Genomic DNA, 21,662 nt, shown 5'->3' with positions numbered 1-21,662 from the left:
ATACAATTGCATAGAGAAATAGATTTTGTTTAACAAGTAATAAAAAAACATCTCTAAAAGATAGGGCCCAAGAACTTTTGGAGGGTACTTTTTGTACATCTGTTTTCAGTGCTCCAGCACCCTACCCTTGCGAGGATAACGACACAGTCTTTTTCTAAAATATTTTATGAGATTGGAGAACACATTGGGAGGGACTATTCCTCCATAGAGAATCCTTCCAGATCCTCGATATCCTTTGTCTGCACTTATGGACTGCCTTCTTCAATTCAAACCAATTGGGTTCAAGTCCGGAGACTTGATTTTGTGGTCAATTAACCATTTCTTAGTGGATTTTGATGTGTGCTTGGGGTTGTCTTGTTGGAAGATCTACTTGCGGGCCAAGTGTCAGCCTCCTGGCAGAGGCAACAAGGTTTCTGGGTAAAATGTCCTGGTACTGGTTAAAGTTCATGATGCCGTTGACCTTAACAAGGGCCACAGGACCAGTGGAAGCGAAATAGCTCCGTAACATCAAGATGTACCACCATATGTATGAGGTACTTTTCTGCATATGCTTCCATTTTTTGATGCCAAACCCACCACTGGTGTGCGAAGCCAAAAAGCTTGTTTTTCCATGTCATCTGACCATAGCACCGCCTGGAGTTTGGTAAACAGCATCGGAATTGTTTTGGAACCAGTGCTATGGTCAGATGACATGAAAATAGAGCTCTTTTAGACTTTTTCACTCATCTTGATCAAGGGTGCCAATAATTATGGACCTGACTGTAGTGTTTGAAAACATAAGCTAGGAAAGTCGCTCACAAGTAAAAAACGAGTGGTAAGCAAACTGATTCCATCATATGGACCGAATTTGAATAGTATGGTAAAGAATGAGAAGTATTACTTCTGCTTTGTTAACCAGTGGCATTTTGGGTAAAGAAAGAGTGTTCTCTTATGCCATGCACATCAAAGCAGTCAATTGACCTGCTGGGAAAAAAAGTTCAAATGTGACATTTGGATGCACAAGGATTGTCTATGCAGTTCTCTGTTTTGATGTATGGAATGTAAAGATTCCAGCAGTATAGATCAGACATGTTTATTTATTGCAAAATACATGTAAAACACAATATAAAAAAATGCCTTACCTTATCTATTCACATGCCTAAAGCCTGACCTGAAACAGTAAAATATGTCTACATTATGAAACTTCTTGATATCAAAAATAATACAATAGAATTCTAGTTTACACAAAATCTCTGTCCATTGTGTGATAATGATGTTGTGACTTACCTGTTCTTCCACCAATAGTAAACTCATCCTCTAATAGCCATGGCTACACCAATGAAAAGGGAACACACCCCTATTGCCATTTTAAACCGTTTAGCATCCAGGCCAGAATCTATTGACATTTTCATAAAAACACTGCTATAAGCAGAATGTTCTCCCCCTCTTTCTGTACCCCTCTCCCCTGCATTTCCATTCCAACTGTCCTCCCCTCCTGCTCTCACTCCCTCTCTTCCCCAGGTCTCTCACCCCAGACCACCTCTCTGGGGCCTGAACTCCAGGTAGGAGTGGAGCTGCTAGCTCCAGTCCCCGTTAGCCAGTGTGTCTGTGGAGGTCACGGCTGTGGTGGTCTCCAGCCTGTCTCTCAGCCAGCTCACCCTCACCACCTAAGGGTAGAAGCCTAGAACCCTGCACTCCAGCATGGACAGCTCCCCGTAGCGAGACGGCTTGGTCAGGCGGACTTTGACAGTGGGAGGCACTGGGACATAGGATGATGTTGAAATGAAATTGTGTCTGATGAAAGTCCACAGACCGAAACAGCAACATTTTTGTAAACGAATATTTAATAAAAGTTGACTTAAATGTACAGTAGGTGCAAATTACTATGAACAGAAATAAACAGCCTTCAGCGTGAGTCACATAAAAAGAGACAAGACTTACCTATTCTTTCCAGAGTGCTGTTTGAAGAATCGCGCACTGTATCGGCAAATGGTCTCCACTTCAGCTTTCCTTATAGCCATTTTCCAAGCTTGGCTGTTGTAGTGATCTGCATTGCGTATGCCAAACTCCCCAAAACCCACATACTTCTGAACCCTGGAGTCATAGATGGTGTTCAATTGTTGGTTAAATATGTTTTTCACAAAGTAGATCATATTGTCAATGGTGTCATCATATTCAGTCAACTATCCCCTGGAACTGGTACCCACCTGAAACAATTAATTTGGACTGCTGTATCCCTTTCCATGTCATTGTGCAATGAGGTACTCTCAAAAAATATGTTGTTGCTTACAACATGGATCCATTCTGGTAAATCTCCTTATTATTGCCTTTGTGGAGTTGTTATACTGTGTTGTTACAAAAGGTCTGTCAATTTCATTTGATACATTCTTCATAATATACAGTATATTAGACGCATCATGCATTTCATTAAAATAAATACTGACTCACCTGCTGGTGTTGCCCAGGTCTGAATGACAGAAAGTCCAGCCACCCAATAGACCCAGCAGAGAGCCATTGTGTATCCAGTCACCCAGATAGAGATAATCCTTGAGAACAAATAACTACACTGAAGTCTACCAGTTGAAGCAGCTATCATTAACAGGTACTGACACTGTGTGACACCAGTGTGAAGAACAAGATTAAGCTCCACCTTGGCACCCAATAAGGTTCCCCCTTGCTATACTGCTGTTAAAGGTTTCTGATGTTGAGTGAAAATAGTTATTTTCCCTCTCTCCACTCCTGACAAACAAATATGATGATTTTTTTTTGTAATACATTTTTTACAGTAAGTGATAATCTGTGGAATGAGTTGAAGTTAATATCGGCCCCATGTGATGGTACACAAACAGGACAGAATGCGATATTTCTGGTTTGGGTGGTGTGTTGGCAAAATACCAATTTTCTCATCTGGTTGCCCTGATTTACTGTATTCTCTTTGTGCAACAGTAACCAACCACCTCCTTTTATACAGAAGTATAAAGCCAGGGCTAATCATGTTGCAGGTACTTTCTCTGTGGTTGTCCTATTTCAGGTTTAGAAACTGAGAAGTACACCTAAGGGGAAGAAAACACCCACAAAGAATATAGTAACACAAGTATTTCTTATTTTCATGGAATACAGAAACATGACGTTGAATAAAACGTGTAGTGCCTTCATTACCCAAGCAAAAATAGAAAATATCCCAAGCAAAACAAATTAAGGACTATTCTATTAAGATTATGAATTTTTAAAAATGGAAATAGTGAACTGCATCATATTGTTGTCAGTGCAGTTGTAGGTTGCTGAATATGTTAATTGTCCTTGGTAATGTTGCATGGAGCCCTCGCTGTATCCCTGATAGCTGATGTTCTTAAGCAGACCTCTTGGCTTTTTTGATAAACCAGACTCCTGTTGCTACTCCCACCACTCCTAGAGTCACACCCCCAACACACACTGCTGTCTCTACAGTCTGGTGGTCCGTGTGCACTTCAACCTCTGTGGACACATATAGTAAAGAAACAATTGATTTGTTAGTGTCCCTAATACAGTATCAATAACATCCCACCTTTCTTTGTGTCACACCCTATAAGGTCACCCCAGCAGTGACTCACCCCAGATCCTGGTGAGGGGGTCCTGCAGGCTGACATGACCCACACTGCAGGAGTAGATGTCCCCCTCCTGAGGTGTGATGCTCAGGTAGGAGAAGATCCTGAAGCTGAAGCTGGGTCTGACTGACGGTCCTCTCTCCCACCGGCTGCTCGTTCCTGGTCCAGGTCACATCCACGGGTGTTGGGTGGAAATCACTGAACCGGCAGATGAGTGTGTTGGGGTCCCCCAGCTCCACCTCTCTCTGGGAGTATATCTGGGTGGTGGGCGACTCTATTTCATCAAATGCTAGCAGTCAAGTAACCAATAACCCGCAGCGAACCGCATCGCGGTAAAAATTAAATCGAACAGAGACCACCCTTTTGGGTCTATTGTTTAGTGCACTCCCAAGTGTGGATAGTGTTCACATCAGTCCAAACGAACTGAACTAAGGGGTAAATGCACCAAACCAATTTGTTGTAAAAGACACCTTAGTCCACTGCGCCACCAGGCTGGAGCTAGCATGCCATGTTTTTTAAGGTATACAAAGCTGTTCATTTGAGTCTGTTCAAACAGACCCCATTTCAAAGGAAACAAGCACTCATTAAGATCAGGTGTGGCCAATTAGTGGACACAACCATAACATCTGAACAGACTTAACAAGATAGAGGATAGAGCATTTTGTTGATGCTGAGAACAGAATGTACAGTTGAAGTCGGAAGTTTACATACACTTAGGTTGGAGTCATTAAAACTTGTTTTTCAACCACTCCACAAATTTCTTGTTAACAAACTATAGTTTTGGCAAGTCGGTTAGGACATCTACTTTGTGCATGACACAAGTAATCTTTCCAACAATTGTTTACAGACAGATTATTTCACTTATAATTCACTGTATCACAATTCCAGTGGGTCAGAAGTTTACATACACAAAGTTGACTGTGCCTTTAAACAGCTTGGAAAATTCCAGAAAATTATGTAATGGCTTTAGAAGCTTCTGATAGCCTAATTGACATAATTTGAGTCAATTGGAGGTGTACCTGGGGATGTATTTCAAAGCCTACCTTCAAACTCAGTGCCTCTTTGCTTAACATCATGGGGAAATCAAAAGAAATCAGCCAAGACCTCAGAAAATAAATTGTTGACCTCCACAAGTCTGGTTCATCCTTGGGAGCAATTTCCAAACGCCTGAAGGTACCACGTTCATCTGTACAAACAATAGTACGCAAGTATAAACACCATGGGACCACGCAGTCGTCATACCGCTCAGGAAGGAGACACGTACTTTGGTGCGAAAGTGCAAATCAATCCCAGAACAACAGCAAAGGACCTTGTGAAGATGCTGGAGGAAAACAAAAATAGAACTGTTTGGCCATAATGACCATCGTTGTGTTTGGAGGAAAAAGGGGGTTGATTGCAAGCCGAAGAACACCATCCCAACCGTGAAGCACGGGGGTGGCAGCATCATGCTGTGGGGGTGCTTTGCAACAAAATGTTGTTTTTTGAATAACAATGGGAACTGATATAAAGCAGCTGTCTGCAGCTATGGGTTTACGGAATAGAATACTGGAACGCAGTATGGTTTAGCACTGCGAAAGTGATTATTGCAAGCAAAATACTGCCCAGTCTGCTTCCTTTCTCTCTTCACATTCCTGTCTCTCATATGAAATGAGTGAAATTGGACTGACTTTGGCAGTGTGACAGTAGACAGACAACACCCAGTATAACAGCCAGGAACACTCTGCACCCCATCCTTGTTGGTCCTTGGATAAGTACACTTGTCCAGCGAGGCTTATCAGTACCAATGTTTTTGTTCTGATTCTAGTACTCCAAAGAGTGCTGCTGAGGGTGTCAGGTGACTTCCTCAATATCATCAGCCAATCGAAGCTCTTATCTGGATGGCACTGACGTTACTACCATATCTATGGTTACTACATATAATATTTTGAGCATGCATGGCACACCTTACACACAACTAGAGTGTATCAAAGAGGTGAAACATCCAGAACGTTGTAGATAGAAACATAATAAATAGACCTGAGACGTGACTCCCTATTGTGCATTCTACACAATACATTTCTATCTGAATGATCAGCGTCGCTCTGACATTGCCCACGTCTGACTGCTGCCACCTACTGTGGAGTCATGATCATTACAGTGTCTGCCCTTTATAGTTAGTTATACTGTACGTCCAACCAGCCTCACAACCGCAGACCACGGGTAACCACAACAGCCCAGGACCTCCACATCCGGCTTCTTCACCTGCGGGATCGTCTGAGACCAGCCACCCGGACAGCTGATGAAACTGTGGGTTTGTGCAACCGAAGTATTTCTGCACAAACAGTCAGAAACCTTCTCAGGGATGCTCATCTGCGTGCTCGTCGTCCTCACCAGGGTCTTGACCTGACTGCAGTTCGGCGTCGAAACCGACTTCAGTGGGCAAATGCTCACCTTCGATGGCCACTGGCATGCTGGAGAAGTGTTCTCTTCACGGATGAATTCCGGTTTCAACTGCACCAGGCAGATGGCAGACAGCGTGTATGGTGTCATGTGGGCGGGCGGTTTGTTGATGTCAACGTTGTGAACAGAGTGCCCCATGGTGGCGGTGGGGTTATGGCATGGGCAGGCATAAGGTAAGGATAACGAACACAATTGCATTTTATCGATGGCAATTTGAATGCACAGCACAGGAGGTTGGTGGCACCTTAATTGGGGAGAACGGGCTCGTGGTAATGACGGAATCAGTGTAATGGTATCAAATACATCAAACACATGGTTTCCAGGTGTTTGATGCCATTCCATTTGCTCCATTCTCCCCTCAGCAGCCTCCACTGATTCAGAGATACCGTGAGACAAGATCCTGAAGCCCTTTGTCAGGCCATTCATCCACCGCCATCACCTCATGTTTCAGCATGATAATGGACAGACTCATGTCGCAAGGTCCTGTACACAATTCCTGGAAGCTGAAAATGTCCCAGTTCTTCCATGGCCTGCATACTCACCAGACGTCACCCATTGAGCATGTTTGGGATGCTCTGGATCGACGTGTATGACAGCGTGCTCCAGTTCCCGACAATATCCAGCAACTTCGCACAGCCATTGAAGAGGAGTGGGACAACATTCCACAGGCCACAATCAACAGCCTGAAAAACTCTGCGAAGGAGTTGTGTCGCGCAGCATGAGGCAAATGGTGGTCACATCAGATACGGACTGGTTTTCTGACCCCTACCAACAGATGCATATCTGTATTCCCAGTGAATTCCATAGGTTAGGGCAGGGGTGGGCAAACCTTTTGTGAAGGGCCACATACTATATGCGTGACAAAACATGTGAAGCCTTTATTCATTTTCACATTGACACGCAACTACTAGTGTACTGTAGGTGTACATATGCTTGCAGAACAATTCTACCCATGTACCATCTCTACCCTTGTTTATTGTGAACACATTTTTCACAAAATTGATATAATTTATAACATCACAGACACAGTCAAACGCATACACAGATCCTGCATCTCTACCCTTGTAAAGTACAATCAAACTTAGTCACAATATGCAAACTTAAAAATATATATATATATATTATATGACTGGAGACATGCAAAATGTAACCACAGAGCAGATGTGTAAAAAAAAAACTCCTCTAAAATTTGAGTGAAACATATGGTAAGAGCATCCGTTTCATTTGAAATGGTCTGTTTTTGAAAGCATATTAAGGAACAATTCTCATCTCCATTGTGAGCCATATTTACAGTTATCCAATCACCTCAGCCCAAATCTGACTGATTAGTTATTACCTGTATCCAAGTGCATTGCTGGATAATTCTCACTGCATAACCATCACCATGAAAAAGCATAATGCTTGCCTACTCCAGTCACGGTTATTCGAGTTTTAATGTGAACAATGGGTCTGGTCACCTCTCTTGGCAAGGGCATCAAAGTCTGGTGTCATCTTTGATGTAGAGATTCTCAGAACAGTGGTCATTTGTTAAATTTGACTTGTGACGGGATTTGTTGTAAGTCATGACTGAGAACGTTTGTTCACACACATATGTGGACCCAAATAAAACAAGCATCCTTTGGGCGTGCTTTTTAATGTTTGGAAACTTTGTTTCATTCAGGGAGCCATAGAACTGCTGTTGCTGTTTTGTACATCTCCTTCAAAGCACTGTCACATTGGATTTCGATTAGCTCCAATTGTGTGTCTGGTGGTGCTTTTTCACTGTCGAAAGACAGGGGGCATGATACAAGCTCCAGCTCAGTCTCAATCTTTGACGTCTGAGAAGCGGCGGGAAAACTCAGTGCTACTGTATGTCTCAGTGCGGACTGCGATGTGGGCGCGTTCAGTGATGCCAGTGTCAGAAAATGAGCGAGATATCGGCTGCTCATTTGTCTGGAGAACAACATAAGTTTGGCCTTGAATGCTTTCACGTTGGAATACAGTTCATGCACAAAAACACAATTTCCCTGCAGTTTCACATTTAGATCGTTCAGATTCCCCAATATGTCCACATCGAAAGCAAAGTCGCCCAGCCAGTCTGTCTTTCAACTCGGAGAAGCCGTCAGCTTTACCAACCGTATCACTGAACATACCTATCTCCCCTCTCAGTTCCCACACACATCGAAATACTTTTCCCAGGCTTAGCCAGCGCACATTTGAATGGTACAAGTCCTGGTGCTCTGCCACTGTGTCATTGAGCAGCTGAATGAACTGACGATGGTTAAGCCCCCTTGCCCGTATAAAGTTGACAAGATTTACAACATTTTCCAGCTTTAACAGACTTTTACACAGGGCTTCCTGATGAATAATACAGTGAAGAAATATAAATTCCTCCGAGTTAGGGCTTTCTTCTTTTACTTTGTCTTGTAATCTTTTTAGTAGGCCAATGTTTTTACCGGTTAGATTTGGTGATCCATCTGTAGTGACGTTTGTCAGGTAGATAACAGTTGAGCGGTGTCTCTGATGTCAGTACTCTCATCCTGTGCTATAGAAAAAAGATTGAAGCCATCTGCTTAGTTAGCATGCTTGCTTAAAAGAAAATGACGATTGAGATTATATTCCTTAAAAACGGCAACACTTTCTTGGCATATCAGCCTTATGTCCAATATTAATTTTAAAAAAAGTATTTTGCTGTCCATTCTTTAAACACACGACATTCAGAGTCCACTTTTCTCATTTTCGCAGCACTCATTTTTCACGTCAAAAGTCATGAAGTGGCTAAGTGACTGAGCGCATTCTGAATCTGACTGTAAACCCAAATACAGAGCGTGCTGCCAGGCTACAGCGTCATCTATTGGAGGTTGTTTGTATATTACAGTGAGTAATTTTTTCCTAAAAATCATAACTCAAATATAATATATAATACATTTTAAAAATGTCTCGCGGTACTTTGCCCCCGAAGGGGGGGTTAGAGCCTAATTTTTTTCAATTGACTGATTTTGAATTTACTAATTCCCTTATATGAACTGTAACTCAGTAAAATCTTTGAAATGGTTGCATTTATATTTTTGTTCAGTGTATATATATAAATAAATAAAGTGTGTACTGTGTATACATATCACAAATGAATATAAAAGGCTTTATAGAAGAGTTCTCATTTTAATATATATATATATATATATACAGTTTTCAAACGACAGGTATGCTTCTGAGAGGCAGCAATCCAGTCAACCAGTAGGCAAAACATGTTCAGGATATGTTCTGGGGAAACAAAGCATGACTAGGAGGAGGAGAAATACAGAGTATAAAAGAAAAGCAAGACAGGGAAAAAGAGTCACTGGTAGAAAGAAACATGATCATTTGTACCACTGAAATACAGTACTATATATATATATATATATATATATATATATATAATAATCATTTCCTTAAAAAGAGATCTAACAGCATAGCTTCTGTACATCTTTCATCTGGTGTATCTCTTGGTCCAAACTTGAATTTAGGATGTCTGCTCCTGTATACATTCTCTATGGTGATTTTTAACATCTAGCCAGCGGTTAGCTTGCAAAGCACATCATACTGTGACACTTTCTGTATTTTGAAAGTTCTATGTTGAAAACTTGATTGCTGACATGCAAAACATTTTGGGACTGTATCAACAGTGGACTAACGAAACAAATACCAAATAATAGTTTAAGTGGAATTTTCCTTTAAGAACAAACAGCGTTAATGGAATTGCTTAGAACTGATGACCGATCAGATTCTAAGACTACAGTGATTGTAAGACTGCAGTGTCACCATAAAGAAACCTACTCCTATCCTGAGAAATTACCGATTGGTTGTTTCTAAAATGGTAAGTGCCATATCTCACTGTCAAGAAAAATAGTTTCAGCAGTTAGATCTCTTAAGTGTTACATATGGAATGGAAATAAAACTCTCCTTCTGCCTCTGAACTTTATGTCCAGCTAAATGTTGGTCTGTTAGCAGTAAGAACAGATGTAAAATGAAACACAGAAAACAACAAAAATGTACCCACTCTTGTGACTGCAGCTATAAGACTTGACAGAAAAGACAAAACTACCAGAGCTGTAAATCAACCACTAGCCAGAGTGAAGGCCTCGTAGTGAAAGAACAGATAAGTATATGCACTACGACACGCACTCCACATAGCTGTCTGGGAGGGCAAGTGGGGTTTCTGCTATATTGCTTATATCCATCCAGTTCTAATCAATCTATGGGGGCACATCAAGAAGTGTCCAACATGGGGCTGGGCACATCTCTCCACATCCTTTCACTACTCCTCAGTCTCCCTCTTTGGGGGATTGCCATAAAATTATTCTTTATAAAAGAAATGTAGATAAATTGTACAAGTATTTACACAGGGAGGAGAGGGATAACAAGGCATCTTGAGTCGAAGAGGGTTGGGCCATTGCGGTTTCTGTGAACATTCCGAGAACCACTTTCTCCTCCATAGCCGTTGCTAAGTGATAATTGACAATTCCGTTTATTTCTGATAGTTTCAAAACCTATGAAGATGTCCAGTGAAAGCAGATATGCAATTTGTTGACACCACAACAGTAAAGACTTGGATATACATTATCCTGAATGGTCATTTCATAGGGAATTGTCAGAGGCGCTCTCGTATTGTTACATTACCAACACTTTGAGAATAAAGCCGCTAACATGGCAGCCGTTCTAAAACCTGGCCGAACTCTCAATATATGTTTCTGGTCTTCAGTATCCTTAGTGACCTTCACTCGTCCTCCACCCCGCATACAAATCCCACAATCATCATTCTCTTGGAGTGTTTGTGCTGGGGTGCCTTTCGAGGGAGGGGCGCTCTTTTCCCTCCCTTTACTGTCCCAGGAGACCTCGTCCTGGGACTGCCGCATGTCCCTGAGCTCTATGGGGGTTCCCTCCCCTCTCCCACTGTCTCATCAACCCGAGTCTGATTCACTGGTGTCAGAGGAGGAGGATGACGAGGAGGAGGAAGAGTCTGAGCTGGAGCTGCTGCCGCTGAGGCGGGAGGGCCGGGCGTGGGGCTCTACACCGCTGAGCTTCTCCGCTGTGAGAGAGAGCGAAACAGAGGGGGAATAGGATTAGCATTTATCGCCATGCTAAATGCTACATGTGCAACAGCCGCTCCCCATGTGTCTGTGTATGTGTGGTTCTCACCCTTGGGTTTCTGGGGTTTCTTGCCAGAGTTGAGCTGTCCGCTGACATCCTGCAGCCTCCTCTCCAGCTCCCTCTTCTTCTCCAGGGCCAGCTCCTCTCTGGACTTGCCGGGGCCCCCTTTCTTCACTGTTACACACAGACAGGACAGGTTCAAGGTTACACACTCAGCCCACACATAAATATCTAAACATTCCATAGTGAAAGACTGGTTCCTTTTGTATGGTATTAGTCAACCAGAGCGCTAGCATGTAGCATTTTATCACCACAGCACCAGCTTGTAGCATCAGTTCTTTGTAGCATAACATGGCATTAGCAAGTGTCTGCAGTGACAACATAACACATTCCCCTTCACACCATACTAGCTAACCACAGCTAGCATTAGCTATCGCTATCCGTTCCCGCTCACCATAAGGCTTACGGGGCTTCTTCCTCAGGCATGTCATGACGTAGCGCTCCAGCTCACGCAGCGTCGACGGCTTGAGCGTCTCAAAGTCGATCTCGATCTCCTCTGGATTGGTATCGCGCAGCGAGGGCTCGCGGGACTGGATTATGTGGACGACGCGGCCCAGCTTCTCACCGGGCAGCTTGTTGATGTCCAGGCTCAGCTGGCGCTTCTCGTCGTACGACATGGGAGACGTCTCCTCCTCCTCCTCCTCGGAGTCGTAGTGGGGCAGCATGGAGGCAGGTGAGGCGTAGTAGGGCATGGTAGCAGCCTGGGACTTCTTGGTGTTCCTAGGGAGAAGGGGGGACAGGTGGAGGCTGTTAGAGGACTGTGGAGTAGTACTAGAGACGTTGTATGCAAACTCTTCCAGCGGGGAGCCCATTTTTTCGCACCCAAATTTGTGGGGACCGAATTTTAATTTTTTTGTAATAATTTCTCGTGACCCCACCCCAAATATAAAGACAACCTACATTTCAGTACATTTAGATTTTTACATCAACAAATCACCTTCAACTCATTACATTTCCATCTCTTATCAAAATGAACTTTATACATTGTCCCATTCAATAATCTGTACTCTGCGACCCCACTGTAGTTAATTGTCCTGGGGCCCTGACTTTGAATACCATGGCACTAGAGACAAATGCAGGTCAAGTTGGAAATTGCAGTGTGATAAAGAGAGGAAGTAGAAAATGGTGTAAGAAACTTTAAAAAGTGAAGTGAGGAAAGGTGGAAAGAGGAAGCAATGTGAAAGAAGTCTACAAAATGAGAGACGGAAACAAGCAAGGTAGGAGAAATAGAGGACATGGATCACAGATCGAGAGACGGAGAAGTAAAGAGAAAATGCGTCAGAAAAGTAGAGTTAAAGCAAAGAGAAAGGTTGTGTTTGAGGTCAGTGTAGGCTTACTTGCTGCCCTTCTTCCTGCCGGGGCCGCTCTTGCCCTGCGAGGAGGCGGGAGCTGAGCTCCTACTGGATTTACTCTTTGGCGTCTTCACCGGCTTGGCCGTCGGCATCTCCCAGTCCTCACCCCCTACCGCCGCGCAGGGCCGTCCTCGGTTTCGCTTCTCCTGCTTTTTCTTCTTCTTTTTCTCCTTCTTGTCCTTCTTCTCCCTCTTCTTCTTGTTCTTGACGATGGGGCCCTGGGAGAGGGCTGCCAGCTGCTCGTGTACGGCTCGGAGCTGTGACGGGGGGCAGACCAGAGGTGGAGTGTTCAACTGGACAACTACACTTCACTTATGGCTAGGTCATGAAGGAATACTGTGATATTACAGTGTAATAGTGAGCAAATACAGCAAATAGCCCATGTAGGCTTGTGTACATACATGTTTGAACACAGAGTATTTGTATAAACATGTACACCAAATGAGTGTGAAAGTATGCATACGAGCATGGATTTGTCTGAATATTACAAAAACCTGTATTAGAGAGGTCTAAACTCTATTGATGCAGTCTATGCATGTGGTGTGTAGATGAAAACAGGCCTGTGTTAGGTGTGTGTGGTGCAGTGTGTTAGGTGAACGGGGGGGTTGAGTCTACCTGTGTACACACCTGGTCCTGTAACTCGGCCAGGCGGTGTGCTCGCTCCTCCTCGCTGTCCGAGCTGGGGCTGCTCTCGCTCTCACTGCTGGGCTCGCTCTCCGACGAGGAGGACGAGGACGAGGAAGAAGACGAGGAGTCACCACCACCGTGAGTGCCCATGCCGCCGCCCATGCCACGGGACATGGGAGGAGCCTGCTGGAGGGGCTCGTCGGGCATCTTGGCGAAGCGGAACTCAAACACGTCCTGGATGGACAGATAGACAAAACGGAGTGAGAGCTTGTTTATTTACTCCATTGTGGATCATGTCCCTATTGTTTTGTTACACAATAATAACAGTTATCACAAGAGAGAAAGTTGTAGGGACAGAACAGAGAAATGCAATTTACATTTGACATATTAGTCATTAAGCAAACGTATCCAGAGTGACTTGCAGTCAGTGCATTCAGCCAAGGTTGGTAAGGCGACCACATATCGCAGGTAAAGCCCCCTGAGCATGCAGTGGACATAGAGGTCAAGCAACAAAGGTGAACTAAGGGTTCCAGGGTGAGTTGTGGTGACGGAACTGAGCTCACCTGCAGCTTGCGGGCCATGCCCACTACGTCATGGTCGGGGGGGTTGTATTTGTAGCAGTTGGAGAACATGAGTCGGACGTCAGCGGAAAACTGCTGCGAATCCCTGTACTCCCGACTGTCCATCTTCCTCTGAGAGAAAGACAGGAGAGAAAAGAGAAGGTTTTAAACTCCAACAGATAAAGGAGATGACTCCAGATAGGGATAAGCCTCCTTAGTTTCATACTGTGACAGATATCCACACAAAACAAATGTGAGAAGATATGAGGTAATAATCCATGAACTGTGTATTTGAGCCACATTCAGTTCTCATTGAGTCACGGCATTGCGACATCTTTATCTTGCAAGCTGACCTTGATGTTGCTGAGGTCCATGGGGCACTTGATGATGTCATGGTAGTCGTGCAGGCCCAGGGCCGAGGCGTCCACGGGCTTGTAGAAGGGCCAGGCGTAGGCCGCGTGTTTCTTGGATAGCAGATCCTTCAGCACGCTGTTACAGTAACGCAGCTGTTGGCTCAGCTTGGCCCGCCGCGGCGCCTTGGGCTGCACAGAGTCCGGCAGGTCCTTCTTGGGGGGCTTGATGGGGCGTCCACTGCCCCCTCGCCGCGCCAGGGTCTTCCCGCCTCCGGCCATCATGGGCTGGAGCAGGACGGGGCCTCCTGGGCCCATGGGTCCTCTAACCAGGCTGGGAGGGGGGTCCATGTCCCCCAGGGAGGCGAGGGAGGAGGGGTCGTGGCTCAGCCCTTGCCCGTGGCCTCCTTTCCCCAGGCCCACCATCCGGCCCCCTCCTACAGCCAGGGGCATGGTCATCATGGTGGAGGGAGTGGTGGTGTCCGCCTTCCGCTTCACTCCCTTCTTCTGCACAGAGAGAGAGGAGTTACAGTATGGTTTTCTGTTTGACAATGGAGGTTCTGTAGCCTATATACAGTGTGTAACAGGCAGCAGCAACACATTTGTAGCATCAATACAGTGTTCAGTACTATAGCAAGTTCCTATTCAGGTCTTAGCATATTGAGTAAAGTGTGGTACCTTGGCGGTGGGCTGTGTGGGGGGCAGGCTCAGCAGCTGTGTGGGGGGCAGACTCTTGGGCAGCATGGTCTGAGGGGGGGTGTCGGAGTCACCCGTGTCAGAGGAGGATGGGGAGTATGCCGACTGAGACACTGCAGGGACCTGGTGAGCTTTCGACGCTGAGCGAGGGGCAGAGAAAAATCAGACCCAAGAACACACCCATAGTGGTAATACTACCAAAAAATATTATGGGCAAGGAGGTACAGTCCATGTTAAACAAGGTTGCACATGTGTTCCTACTCATCTTTAACCGCACATACACAGTACATCCACTAACACTTCGTTGAACATTTATCTTGCCTGCTTTTCCCATCACATTCTCCAGAGTGACTCACCGTTGGCCTTGCGGCCTCCTTTGCCAGGCTTGCCCGGTTTGCCCCTGGGGGCAGGAGGGGCCAGCTCAATCTCCTCCTGGGGCATCTGGGCCACCTTCTGCAGGAACACCTTCTCCAGGGACTGGGCCATCAGCACTATGTCATCTGTGGGCTGGGGGAGGAGAAGAAGCCACATGCACTTAATAATCAACATCCAGTTAACACAGGTACATCTACAGTTGCTGTGAATATGGAAAGACCTTGTGATAAATTAGATAAATACATTAGCTCTGTTGTCATTGATGCATTAGCCTGATCTATACATGTAAATATTAGGGCCATACCTTGTTGTAGATATAGCAGTTGGTGAACATGGTGTTGAAGTCCTGCATGCACTCACTGGCGCTGCGGTAATAGTTGTTCTCCAGTCGCTTCTTGATGGTGCCCATGTCCATGGGTTGCTTGATGATCTTGTGATAATCCTAGGAGAGCAAGAAAGAACGGAATAAAGAAAAAGAGAGTCATGACTGTTGAATGGCGGTGTGACACTGATGTAAACTATGGACGAACGCTCATGGCGGTAGGCCTACATGGTGGTGGGTTGTAACAAAAGCTTGCAACCCCTATGGCTCTCTAGGACCAGTTGGTGACCACTAATCTCTACAAACAGTAACTCACTGGGAGGTTGAGTCTGAAGGCGTCCACTGGCTCATGGAAGGGCCAGGCAAAGTGGTGCCTCCACAGGGACTTGATCATGGCCTTCTGGAGGAACTGCAGCTGGTTGGTCATGCAGCCCTGCCGGCCGGGGTCCCTGACGGGGGGCTGGACCGGGGGAGGGGGCGGCGCGTGCGGAAGCTGGGGGCTCTCGAAGCCTTCATACAGCAGTGATGGCTTCCGCATGCGCTTGCCTGGGCCAGAGGCGTGGTGCTCCATCCCGCCGCCAGACAGCCCCACCACTCCCAGAGAGCTGCTGACCAGTAGAGGAGAGAGGAACAGACGGTGGGAGAGGTTGAAGTAGTGGGATAGACAGGACAGGCGGAGGGAAGGCAGAAGGGGGTGTATGAGGGGAGAAATACATTTTGGCAGAAAACTCACTCATATGCTAAAATTATCCCTGAGCTCTGGCATTTCAAAAGTAGTAAGCTACACTATGCTTGATCTTTGCAATACTTCATCATTGCCCTACAGTCAGTGTCAATACAGTCAACTTATTGTGCATTGAAAGCACAGGAAGCCAACGACAAACTTTAAGGTGCAGGCTATACAATTCAAGCAGGAAAGCATTAGGGGGGAACCTGGGACTACATGACTGATAGAGGTATCAAAACACAGGCCCTTCCCCATCTGCTCCCTCACCAAGGCATTGATTACATCAATAAGCTGCCACTTTTGCCACAGCCCCAGCAACCCAGATCACTGGATGGGAAAATCCCTGGGGCAGCACTGAAGCACTACTGTACTCAACATCAGTACTGTACAGCACTTAGGGCATTTAAACTTGCATTCAGTGATAGAATAGGGAAAACATCCAGGTTCTCCCTCTATTCCCTTCCATCTTTGTGCTGTGTGGACCAGATTTTTATGATTTTATCCCAGTCACTCCAGGGCTCACACAGCACAAACATGACAACCCACTGACACACAATGTGAGGCAAAGCTCATGAGCTGATTTTCCATCTCAGGACTTACACACCAACACAACATGGCCTTGTTAAGTTAACCCGTTGAAGAAAAGGGAAAGAGCTGCAGAGTATCTGTCAATGCATAAGTAATTGTATTCCTTGATAACCCGGAAAAAGACTGATAGTATGTTGACCAGTTTACTGCTCTCTCTATGCGTGTTTGTTATACTTAGCCTAACCTCCCAAGTATTTTCGTTGAATTAACTTTGATTTAAATGGTGTTAACCGGTAATAGGCAATAATCAAAGGCATTAGCTAGTTAGTTTTATTGTGATATGCTTTAATTCGTAAATGTGGCAATCATTTCAGCCGGCAGAGAGACGAGGCTTCCGCGCTTATATTAGTAATCGCTTGGGGTCAGTGTCGCCGCCCCGCCTTTTTTGAGTGTTTGTAAACACACCGACACCAAAACAGACCTCCGGGATCGTCAGTCAAAACCTTCAAACGCCTGTGACTCAAACCCTTGCACAACTATCCAATCAGCTCCTCCGGTTACTAGCTTGTTTATGTGAGACCCCATTTGTGGAAACGCTAATTTAGCTGGCTAGCTTAGAACCATCACATCGTTTGTAAACAACAGTAGCTAGCTACCAAGCTAGTTAGCCAGGACGCTAACGTTTGCTAGCGAACATCAGAAAGTGAACAACTGGGTTAGGGCAACTGAAGAAGCTACAAATAAATTGCACATCTGCGGCCTTAACTCAACAGTTTATTTCTCTGTCATAAGATTTATAGCAGGAAAATGGCGGTGGCGCAGTGCCGCTCAATGAAGCGTTTCATCACCACAGCCAATTCCAAACAATCCCCCAGCACTAAGATATTGAGTAGGCTGACCCAAACAATAAGTCAATATTCACCCTCACTGCATAGCTAGCTATCTAGGGGGGGGTGTTAGGAACAAAAAAAATCTCTATATTTACATTTTACTAGCCAACGGAATATTTTCATTGGTTGGTGTCAGAGTTGAGAAAAGACTAGTTAGCTAGCTGATGCACCGACAGTGAATACTAGTTAACTAGGTTTAGCCATTCAGTCCCGATTCGTGTTAATTGTCAAGCCTGCAAAATCAGTTCCGACCTGAGGCTGAAGGTACAATATTCCGAATGGTACCTGTCAAGGGGCGTGTTAACGGCCGTTTCCATCAGGATGGATCCGGATTATTTTTATGTTCCAATTTTTCCACTGTTATGTTTCCACTAAATAATACCCGAACCGTTCTACAATGAAATGGCGCTGAAAAGCTTCCGCCTGCCGCTTTATAAACATACCACGTGGCGTTTCCGTGCAATTCCTGTCGGGTTTCTCGTAATACTGTCTTTCGATTGGCTACTACGCATAGGTTCTAGATCATCATTGGCTATCCATGCTGTCTGTAATTTAACATGCCACACCCTACATGAAGAGCATCCTATTCATTTAGCTTCAGGCGGCTAAACTAGCTAGTTAGATAAAAACAACACAGATTATTTGTTTATACAACCGTTATCATCTTTACGTTTACGGAACCTAATGCTTATTACTAGCTACTCCGAATTCTAAATACAAAAAACAGTATCACCGGCGGTAGGTCCTTCTCACGACTGGGTACTATTTCCCAGTTGGTAGCCCTAGTAGCTAACGACATAACGGTAGCTAGCTAAAATAGCCAGAAAATCACCAGCCTTTTAGGCACACTGGCACCTACTTTTTTTCCTTGTAGGGTATATCAGCTGTATCGAATGATTTAAATATACACACATCATTGGCTGTATCATCCGCAGTTGTAGGATTTATTCAGTCACTAGGTTGGAGCATAACTCAGGTTTTTTATTTGGAGTGGAAGTTATGCAATCTGTCACATCAGTGGGAGATAAGGGCAGTTCAGCCATAAAATGATAATGCCGAAATGTTAAGAAGTTGTTGTCAACATCTTGTCATGTTGCATGGATAATTTTTCAGACTGCTTGATTTTCTCAATTCGTTTCACATAATTCAAAAGGGATAGGCCCTAGGCCTACTTATAGGATAAGTAGCCTAGCTTTTTATTATAGAGCTGCTGCTGCTTGCCTCTCCAATTCCTTGCAAACAAGTCCTCCAGTTAGCTTTGCTTCAGTGATATTTATTTCAGATTTCATTTCTGTTTTCAGATGAAGGAGTGGGGACTGCGGCTGCTAGACTTTTGAGATGCACCCAGGGGAGGTTGCACACTGCAAAATCAGCCACATGACAAATATCACAGCGGGCATCCCTCCCCACATAATTTTTACGGTTTATGGGGCATCCAATACATTGCAACTCTAAAGTTTGTCAGGGGCCCTGGCCAAGAGTCGATACAGGCCTATAATTCTAACCCTGGATGTTCCAGTTTATCATAAAGTTTAGGCCAGGCTTTTCCCATGAGTTGCACTCTATTGAACAGATATGCTAGAGTAGCCTACAAGCTTTTGCAGTGAGATATCTTTGTCCAGGGCTATTAATGTTCAAAATGAATTGAAAGTGAACGTTTTTAAACCTGACATTTAGCCAAAAGTCACAGGATTAATAAGGAAAGGAAAATCGGGCTTTGTCCTTATGGTAGACTAAAGGTTCCACAATCAATGGCATTTTAGCAATTCCAGTTGGCTGTGTTGACTGCAGCAAGATGACAATAATAAAATAAAATAAATTGGTCATTTAGCAGACGCTCTTATCCAGAGCGACTAACAGGAGCAATTAGGGTTAAGTGCCTTGCTCAAGGGCACATCGACAGATTTTTGACCTAGTCGGCTTGGGGATTAGAACCAGCGACCTTTCGGTTACTGGTACAACGCTCTTAACCACTAAGCTACCTGCCAACAAACTAAGTCCACGTGAGATGATGACAGCACTGTGAATCATTATTACAGATGACAATCCAGGAGGAATAACATTGTTGTGGATGGCATACCAGAGTCTCCACATGAGACCTGGATGGAGAAAGTGAGAAAAATGATCACTGAAAAGATGCAGATGGATCATAGAAAGATTGCAAGTTCACCTGCCTCATCTAAAGCCTCTTCTTTTGGGGTGCTGCTATAGGCCACCAAGTCCTAACAGTCAGTATTTGGATAATATGTGTTCAATGCTTGATAGTGTGTGCGATGTTAACAGAGAGGTCTATTTTCTGAGGAAACTTTTAACTGTGGCTAATGCCTGTAATATGACCCATGTTATTACTCAACCAACTAGAGTGCATACCAATAGTGTTGGATCTGTGTCATCCACTTGTATTGATCATATCTTCAATAATGCTGCAGAGCTTAACTCCAAAGCAATATCAGTCCCATAGTCTGTGGTGACCATAACATTCTGGCAATAACAAGGAAAGCCAAAGTGCCAAATGTTGGGCCTAAAGTAATTTATAAGAGATCATATAATGTTTGTTTTTTTTGAAGATGTAAAAAAAAATGTATGTTGGTCTGATGTGTATGAAGAAGTGAATCCAGATGCAGCACTGGAAGTATTTGTAAAATTATTCATGCCAATTGTTGACAATAATGCACCTGTTAAGAAATCAACTGTGAGAACTGTTGGAGCCCTCTGGATTGATGATGAATTGAAAAATGGTATGGTTCAAAGAAATGGTGTAAAAGAGGTGGCAAACAAGTCAGGCTGGTCAGCTGATTGGTTGACGTACTGTAAATTGAGAAATTCTGTGACTAAACTTAACAAAAAGAAGAAACTATATTACCAAACCAAGATAAATGACATAAAACACAATGGAAAAGACTTTGGAGGACCTTCAATGATATGGGCAGAAAACCCAATTCATCGCCATCATTCATTGAAGTTGATGGGTAATTTATAACAAAACCTTTTGATATTGGCAATCATTTCAATGTCTGTTTCACTAGTAAAGTGGAAAAAGTCAGAAGTGAAATGAAAACATTGATCAGTGAACTATCAAATTTTTGTATAAAATATATAATAATGAAAGAGAAGGATGGCTGTTTTGAATTTGGTCAAGTTAGTGTGGGAGAGGTGGAAAAACGATTGTTATCCATCAATAATGATAAGCAAACACGTATAGAAAACATTGATGGGAAACTATTGAGAATGGTAGAAGACTGTATTGCCGCCCCCATTTGCTATATCTTTAACCAAAGCCTAAAGTTGTGTGTAGAAGGAAGCTAAAGTAATTCCACTGCCTAAAAATAGTAAAGCACCCTTTGTTGGCTCTAACAGCTGCCCAATCAGTTTCGCTGCCTGCGCTTAGAAAACTGATGAAGAGAATTGTGTTTGACCAAATACAATGCTATTTTTCAGAGAACAAGTTAACTACTGACTTTCAGCATGCATATAGAGAAGGGCACTCAACTTGTACTGCACTGACTCAGGTGACAGATGATTTCTTAAAATAAATGGATAATAAGATGATAGTTGGAGCTGTATTGTTAGATTTCAGTGCAGCCTTTGATGTTATTGATCATAAATAGTTATTGAAGAAACTCACTTGCTTTGGCTTTACATCACCTGCCATCACATGGTTTGACAGTTATTTATCCAATAGAACCCAGAGAGTGTTCTTCAAGGGAAGCTTCTCTAACATCAGATATGTACAGTACGTTGTCCCTTAGGGCAGTTGCCTTGGGCCGTTTCTCTTCTCTATTTTTAAAAATGATTTGCCACTGGTCTTACACATGTACAGTGAGGGGGAAAAAGTATTTGATCCCCTGCTGATTTTGTACGTTTGCCCACTGACAAAGACATGATCAGTCTATAATTTTAATGGTAGGTTTATTTGAACAGTGAGAGACAGAATAACAACAAAAAAATCCAGAAAAACGCATGTCAAAAATGTTATAAATTGATTTGCATTTTAATGAGGGAAATAAGTATTTGACCCCTCTGCAAAACATGACTTAGTACTTGGTGGCAAAACCCTTGTTGGCAAT

General features: G+C 44.0%; 2 protein-coding genes across 6 annotated transcripts; both read right to left on the bottom strand.

The window, feature by feature from the left end:
* Positions 1-3,121: 3,121 nt before the first annotated feature.
* Positions 3,122-10,873, bottom strand: LOC121563382 (beta-2-microglobulin-like). The gene is given in 4 exon segments (XM_045215148.1): positions 3,122-3,453; positions 3,570-3,688; positions 3,690-3,852; positions 10,840-10,873. Coding segments are annotated over 4 exon segments (441 nt in total). The 3' UTR covers positions 3,122-3,328.
* LOC123484628 (bromodomain-containing protein 2-like) lies at positions 9,121-17,992 on the bottom strand. Of its 5 annotated transcripts, none has more exons than XM_045215141.1 (12): positions 17,848-17,992; positions 15,767-16,055; positions 15,433-15,570; positions 15,110-15,260; positions 14,736-14,893; positions 14,061-14,564; positions 13,711-13,839; positions 13,136-13,381; positions 12,506-12,777; positions 11,563-11,888; positions 11,157-11,282; positions 9,121-11,046 (listed from the first exon to the last, which is right to left on the bottom strand). In XM_045215141.1, the coding sequence occupies exons 1-12, from the start codon at positions 17,910-17,912 to the stop codon at positions 10,919-10,921; spliced, it is 2,532 nt and encodes an 843-aa protein (XP_045071076.1). In that variant the 5' UTR covers positions 17,913-17,992; the 3' UTR covers positions 9,121-10,918. The 5 variants fall into 5 exon arrangements, with proteins under 5 accessions (XP_045071076.1, XP_045071077.1, XP_045071078.1 ...); XM_045215142.1 differs by having other exon boundaries at positions 13,148-13,381; XM_045215143.1 differs by having other exon boundaries at positions 15,767-16,058; positions 17,881-17,992.
* Positions 17,993-21,662: the final 3,670 nt, after the last annotated feature.

The sequence above is a fragment of the Coregonus clupeaformis genome, unplaced genomic scaffold (genome assembly GCF_020615455.1).
Source record: "Coregonus clupeaformis isolate EN_2021a unplaced genomic scaffold, ASM2061545v1 scaf0377, whole genome shotgun sequence".
Taxonomy (NCBI): Eukaryota; Metazoa; Chordata; class Actinopteri; order Salmoniformes; family Salmonidae; genus Coregonus; species Coregonus clupeaformis.
Note: the sequence above shows the minus strand (reverse complement) of the source record. Positions and strands in the feature narration are given on the sequence as shown.